The sequence below is a fragment of the Alosa alosa genome, chromosome 21, assembly GCF_017589495.1.
Source record: "Alosa alosa isolate M-15738 ecotype Scorff River chromosome 21, AALO_Geno_1.1, whole genome shotgun sequence".
NCBI classification, from domain to species: Eukaryota; Metazoa; Chordata; class Actinopteri; order Clupeiformes; family Clupeidae; genus Alosa; species Alosa alosa.
In genome coordinates this window covers 20,068,511-20,076,052 of record NC_063209.1, presented here as the reverse complement: position 1 = coordinate 20,076,052, position 7,542 = coordinate 20,068,511, and the positions used below count along the sequence as shown (strand labels likewise).

Below are 7,542 nucleotides of genomic sequence, written 5' to 3'. Positions count from 1 at the left end.
TACGATTAAAATGTGCTGCTTTTTTCTTTAAACCTACCACCAATGTTGGACAGAACTCAAACTTGGCCTGGTAGTTATTATAGGTATGTGACATCTGACTGTATTTGTGGTATGCTAGCTCTATCTTACCTGCCACAGTGGCTGGTAAGTTGACCAAATTCTCCTGCATGTGGCTGGTGCTAATCTCCACCCCTGCTCTGTACCCTCTGTGTGTCTACTCAAATCCCACATCTGAGACCTATAGACCTGTTCAGGTGCACCTCAAAAAATTAGAATATTATGGACAAATTTTTTTTGTTTTGTTTCAATGGTTTCTTTAGCCTTTAATCTCACAGTCTGGTCAGGGCAATGGACTTTCCCACAATATTCACATTTTTTGAGATGCACCTGTTTTATGCTAAACAGCAAAGTGTTAGGACTAGCTTTTATGTATAGCCAATGAACTACATTTGTTTTCTATTCAAGCAAATATCAAATAGATAGAACTGACATTAAATTTAATTAATGATTCGGAACAAGGCATATACTATTCCGGGGAAGGCTGCAATCTTTGCTTTTGTTTTTCAGTTAACCTCAGTGTTGTATATAGGTGAGAGGGTGAATGCCTGCCTTTGTATCAATGACATCCATTGTCCTAATCCCATCAGATAATTATCACGGCTCAGCACCTGTGACCCGAGAGACCCGTTCCTAAGCCTCCCTCGGCCTCCCTTAAAACACTGCCCCATAGTGGTGGACAGGACAGGCTACTACACCTGAGGCTCAGCCCGCTAACTCCAGTGTTGCTCTCCCCTTAATCTATCACCCAGGCTCCATGACAACCTTACTGGCCACGCTAGAGTCCAGTGACTCATGTAGAGAAGGTGTCGTAAACCCATCCATCCTCAGAGCCAAAGCCCCCCGCCTTACACTCCCACTTCCACTTCACGCAAGCACACACTGACAAACACACACACGCACATGCACATACACACCTCCAGGTCCTTCAGGTGGCTAATCGCTAAGCTCCTTAGCCCTCCTTGCCCTGTGTCCTTCAGCACTCCTCACTGGTTCAGCTTCCAGGAAGTGTTCAGGCAGTCTAGCGGGAGCTACCCAGTGACTCACTTAGTGCTGCATATTGTCTCAGTTAGAAAGAGTCCTCTTAGAGACTCACTTAGTCCTGCATATTGTCTCAGTTGGAAAGAGTCCTCTTAGTGACTCACTTAGTGCTGCGTATTGTCTCAGTTGGAAAGAGTCCTCGTAGTCTCACTTAGTCCTGCGTCCTGCATATTGTCTCAGTTGGAAAGAGTCCTCTTAGTGACTCACTTAGTGCTGCGTATTGTCTCAGTTGGAAAGAGTCCTCTTAGTGACTCACTTAGTCCTGCGTCCTGCGTATTGTCTCAGTTGTTTCACAGGTGGAAACACTCCATCTACACCTGTCTCTCTCTTGTCCCCCTCTACTCTCTCCCCCTTTCCTCTGCTATCTCTCCTCCTTTTCTTCCTCTGCTCTCCTCCTTTTCCTCCTCTGCTCTCTCCTCCTTTTCCTCCTCTGCTCTCTCCTCCTTTTCTTCCTCCTCCTGCTCCTCCTTTTCCTCCTCTGCTCTCTCCCCCTTCCTCCTCTGCTCTCTCCTCCTTTCCTCCCTCTGCTCTCTCCCCCTTTCCTCCTCTGCTCTCTCCTCCTTTTCTTCCTCCTCCTGCTCCTCCTTTTCCTCCTCTGCTCTCTCCCCCTTTCCTCCTCTGCTCTCTCCTCCTTTTCCTCCTCTGCTCTCTCCCCCTTTCCTCCTCTGCTCTCTCCTCCTTTTCTTCCTCCTCCTGCTCCTCCTTTTCCTCCTCTGCTCTCTCCTCCTTTCCTCCTCTGCTCTCTCCCCCTTTCCTCCTCTGCTCTCTCCTCCTTTTCTTCCTCCTCCTGCTCCTCCTTTTCCTCCTCTGCTCTCTCCTCCTTTTCTTCCTCTGTTCTCTCCTTCTTTTCCTCCTCTACCCTCCTTCTTTTCCTCCTCTGTCTCTCTTCATCACTCCATCTGTAACCTCACTCATACACATGTCATAGCTATGCCCCTTTAGTAGAGCTCTGGTTTTACATACATACACTAGGCTACTCTGGTTACTCCCTCATAGTAGTCGCGCATGTGCAATCGTGTGGTTGCGTTTGGGTGATCACTGCCCATGTTCCATCACACTGTATGGGCTTCTTTTCTCTGTTAGATCAATCATGGTCTCCAGTCACATACAAAGTTAGTTCATTCAACAAACTATGCAGGGTTGCTGTGCAGGGTGATACAGACGGCTGATAGCAGTCTTGTCCAAACACAGTCTCTGATGTGCGACCGTTAGTTTAGGCTGCGGTCTCATTGACCCCTGTTCACAAAACATTCTGCCACACTGGCAGTCTTTGCTGCATTGTTTAATCTGTGACAGAAACGAGAAAAAAAGAATGATGCCTTGATGGGGAGCACAGGAATACAAATTGACACAACACATCTGACTAACTGATCGACAATTAATAAATTAATCTGATTGCAACAATTCATTGATTAATCGATTAGTTGTTGATTATTGAATTAATTGGCATCTGTCTTGGTAATCATTGATTGGTTTATCTTTTGTTAAGGAAATTACCTCAAAATTCTCTGATTTGACCTCCTTAAGCCTAATGTCCAAAATGCTTTTCCTACTCCTCTGTGACGGTAAACTAAGTGCATTTGGCCTGTGGAGTAAACAAGGCTTTTGAGGGCTTATTCTTGCACTTAGGGGAAAATGCTCATCGACATTTTTTTTTTACCATTCCCTGGCCTGTTATCCATTACTACTCAATTAATCGAGGAAATAATAGACAGATTAATTGACTATAAAAATAAACGTTAGTTTTCCTAATGAGGATTGTTTCACACAATTGACATATGAACTATGCTTTTGGCACCACAAAACACCAACAGGGAATGAGTCACTCAAATTCTGAAATGACTTGGTACCCTGACTGGCTGGCAGATACCATAGCAGGGAGGAAGCCATCAGAATGGCCAGTTATGTAACAGGGTCGTTTTATCACCTTCATTGGCAACTGCTGTGACAATTCTTTGATGCTATGATGACATCTAATAATAACTCTGCTGTCCCAGTGTGGCCAGTGTGCCACTATTTAATATCAAGTCACATTCTTCCACCACCATGCAGAGGAGGTGCAGAGTTTGTGCTTCTTAGCTGTTAATTAGGCCTACACATGTAGATGGAAAACATTTTAGCCTCCTACTGTGAACCCTGGTCTAGATATCAGTCTGAGAGCGGAGAGCTCATCGCCCACCCGTCTGTTCAGGAAGGAAGGAATCGACATGTTCAGTTTGTAATTCTATTTTTTCATGTAGGCCTGTTTTTTTTTATGTAATTCATATTTTTCATGTAGGCCTACATGCATTCTCACTCTTGTTGCACAGGCCTATAGTGCTAACATTGACATGCTTGGTATTTCTTTATTTCTAAATGAAAATGGTGAACAAATATGTTGACCAACAGGCTTGCATTTGGATTCTCTAGCTGGATCCTCTAGCTGCTTCCCTTTCCCACCATTAGGGGGCGCGCTTCCCGCGTGGTCTCGCTACCGTTCTCCCAGCAACGGAATCTAGCTCCTGCGAGAGAGCAGAGGTGGGGTGGCGCGCGGCGCGCTCACGCAGCCTGCGAGACGCGCCTCCAGCATAGATGCTCGCTCGCAGTTTACTCGGTGCGGTGCGGAGACTCGAAGGGAGACGAGGAGCTGCACACTGAGCGTATTGCCTATGCCGCTGAGGAGCTGGCGATTGCGGGAGCGATGAGACACATGAATCCCTCGCTGGGCAGCATGACATGAGACCTGCCGTCCACCACTTTACCCCCTAGTGCTTTGGCCCCTCTTTAATCCCAGTTGCCTTGCAGAATAATTTACGCGCAATCTAGTCATAGACAGGTTGGAGGTGTTTGCTTGTAGCATACCAATTCCTCCTGGGATTTTGTTTTTTCTCTGCTAATATTATCTGACCGGCAAGAACGATGGCTTGGAAAGCGGGACTGCTGCTCTTATGCTGGGGGTTGACGTCTGGCGAAGTTGACGTCCAAGCAGCGGAACCAGAGAGCCCCTCATCTCCAGCAAGAACTTTGGATTTCGGCTACGTTCCAGCCGGAGTTTACGAGACCGTGGCCCACTATGAGCCGGGGCCGATAGGGATTCTATTCCACATGGTCCATGCTTTCCTCTACGTTGTCCAGCCCAATCCATTCCCTGAAGGTAAGCCCACTTCTCTTTTAACGTGATACCGGAGTGATGAGCTTCATGCACCGACAGACTGTTTCACTGAAACACCAGAACCGAATTTGAGCGAGCGGTACTTGACAGGATGGTCTCAGTGTGCCATGCCAGTAGCGGCGGCGGCGGCGGCGGCGGCAGCAGCACAGAAGCAAGTGTAGGCTAATGTCATTAAATCCGTTTCACTTCGCACGAAGAGCATGAAAATCTGTACCACGTTTTCATGAACAGTGACGGGCTGCAGTCTCCCTCTCTATAGGTGATGGAAATGTGCGACCGTGTTCTGTGCTCATTGAACCCTTCATAATATGCTCATCGCGCATAAGTTATTGTGTCTTATGAGTTATGGGACTCATTAAATTCTATCTTTATTTTATGACTCATCCTTGGTTGCCTGCCCCTGTCTTACTGACTAATAAAGGGCAATTACGCCCTATCAAAACGTTACACAGAGTTTCTTACAGGCATTAAGCATTCTCTGTGAAATCCAAGAAACGTTTGATATTTTATAGACTATAGAATGGATTGCACATTTTAAAACATACTACGACCACTAAGACCGCCTCCCACACTAAACTGAACTGCAAGCACAGGTAGGCTGTTCGAATTAAACACGGGTGACATTGGAGCGGGTACCCGTCGTACCTCTGGGCTGCGTCTCTCTGTGCTTATCAATAGACAAATCTAGAGATTAGGCCAGGGGGCCCTCTGACTCACCTTCTTAATGAAGTAATCCTATAATCTGCAATGCCATATGTTGCTGCGCTTTTATTTTCCAATGGGTTCCAGTGTGAAGCAGCCTGCACTTGGCAAGAACGACACAACCTGATAGTGGTTAATTGGAAATTAATTAGATTAAAGGGATTGTTATTAAATTAATCCATGTTATGCAGGTAGAATATTAGATTGATTAAGACAGATGCTTATGCAGGCAAGTGATCAGGAATGATTATGTTATAGATTTGAGCCTTTTGTAGAGGTTAATTTATTTCCTCCATACTAGCAATATCAGAGCTCTTGCACCTAGCCTCTGACCACATTATATGGTTTCTGCAGTTGCTTGATTGTTTACTTTCAGACCACATAAACCAGTTGAGGCCCACTGTCATATTTAACTAGGGCAACGATAATCCATCTCTCTGGATGAGTCACAAGGCGGTTTGTATGGAGTGGACCCACTGAGCATCGGGAGCAGAGCGGTGGGAATATTGCACATGGCCATTGGAGGCCCTCGTGATTCATCTCCCCTGTGTACGGAACACATTTCACCGTCCACTGAATATGACATCATATCAGATGCCCATGGCTCGCTGACGCCAAGGCTGTGTTTGCAAGGCAAAGGAAGGGCAGGCTGTGACAATCAAGAGGCTGTAGTGAGCGCCAGCCTGACACGCTGAAGTGTATTGATAATGTATTGATAATGTATTAATAATGTATTGATAATGGGAGTCCTGTTGGTTTCCGTAGCAATCACACACTTACTTCTGCTTTTGAAGAACCCTCTGTCCACCCTCAGTTCACTTTATGCTCTGGAATTGTAAGTGTTCCCTGAAGTCATTCCACCCATATAAAAGGTCGGGCTAAAATGGTTCTGAGTGCATTTTGCCAGTGTCTGTCTGGGAACTAAAAGGGGAAAAAAAGCTACATTACATAAAATTAACTCCACACTAGAAAGTTATTTTCATTATTAGGGCAGTGTGGTCGTTTATCCTTGTTAATTTATGATGGGTTCCCAAAGGGTGCCCAAAGCGGCTGTTATATTCTCCAAAAAAAGCGCTCATCGCTTTTTGAAATGGAGGTGGTTGTTTGCGCAGGAGAGAGAGAGAGAGAGAGAAAAAGAAGAGAGAGAAGTGTAATCATCGCCTTCCTCACACCCCCCTATGTCTTCCCTGAACAAACCTCACCTCACCACAGGTGTCTGCAGGCGGAGGAAGCCTGAACGTTGCCTGAGGATTTGAGAGAGTCTGCATTTGTGGTGGGTTAGAAGCAGTTTCCAGGGAAACAGTGCTGCAGGCATCAAGGCCAGAGTGTAGTGTGTGCGTATGCGGCAGTGCAGATGCAGGTGGTGGCAGGTGTGTGTGGGGTGTGTGTGTGTATGCTTTCCCCTCTTTTCTGCCCTACATGTGTCGCAAAGTGGCAGCATTCCATGGTGTATGTGTGTGACCCATGTCACCGTAACCCTGGCATTGGTGCCATCCATGCGTTGCGTTGCGTTGCAGTGCACCCTGTGTGTGTGTGTGTGCCCAGCCTCTTAGACTGAAGGGTGGCATCCTCTGGTGACGACGGCAGAATTTGAGTGGATGTTTGTCCATCACAGGGGGAAAGTGTGCTAGCCTCTAGCCTCAAGTGCGTGATGCATCATTGTGTGTAGCCTGAATTGCCTTCCCTCTGGTGTTTCCTGGGTGACGGAGCTCATGACGGAGCTCATGTGTCATCGTCAGCTTTGTTCACTGTCGACTCCGGGCCCCTGGGTGACCTCGGCATCATTGCGGTTTCCACGCCCCTGCTGCTAGTGGTAGCAGTAGCACTGGTGTGCCACTGGTGTGAAAGCAACAATTATGCAAAAGAAACATTATGCAAATAGCAGGACGTCCACTCAGCCGAGATGGTCCATCCACTACGCTGTGACCTTTGAACACAATGAATGAGATGGCCTGGAGGTGCACCGAGGAGGAAGTTGTTCCGGAAGCTGCTGTCATTCATTTAGAGAGATGATTTTAATAAGCCCAATTACCAGCACCCAGTGCACATGTTTGTGGTATGATCATAGTAGAGCAACTAAGGTTTTGCTAAAACAGTTGAGCGCCAGCCAACCATCATCCACCTCTCTGTTCTCTGTTTTCACCCTCCATCTTACTAGTCCGTTCCTCCTCTTCGGCCCCATAAAGTGGGCTGTGGTCCCCTTTGCAGGGCAGAGGACAGCTGGGTTTGATGAGTCCAGCAGGCAGCAGGGGATCCACAGATGGCATCTCGCCTGGCAGAGCTGCAGGCCTCCCCCTCTGCCCTGACCTCTCCTGCACCCCCCCCCCCACCCACCCTGGTGTCCTCTGGGAGCTCAAGCCCACACTCAGCTCAGCCTGCCAGTGGGGCACACACACACACACACACACACACACATGGATGGACATACATACACAAACACACACACACACACACACACACACACAAGGATGGACATATACACACACACATGGATGGACATACATACACGCACGCACACACACACACACACACATAGATGGGCATATACACACACACACACACACACACACACACACACACACACACACACA

The 7,542-nt window shown here is 47.3% G+C and overlaps 1 protein-coding gene across 4 annotated transcripts in view; it reads left to right on the top strand.

Moving 5' to 3' along the window:
• Nucleotides 1-3,610: 3,610 nt before the first annotated feature.
• prom1a (prominin 1a) overlaps nt 3,611-7,542 on the top strand; it is a 72,005-nt gene continuing 68,073 nt past the window's right edge. For 3 of the 4 annotated variants that reach the window (XM_048231083.1, XM_048231082.1, XM_048231081.1), the window contains exon 1: nt 3,612-4,231. In XM_048231083.1, coding sequence (XP_048087040.1) covers nt 3,997-4,231 — 235 coding nt within the window. In that variant the 5' untranslated portion in view covers nt 3,612-3,996. Of the gene's footprint in view, nt 4,232-7,542 lie in introns of all 4 variants that reach the window. The other variant, XM_048231080.1, reaches the window with a different exon arrangement.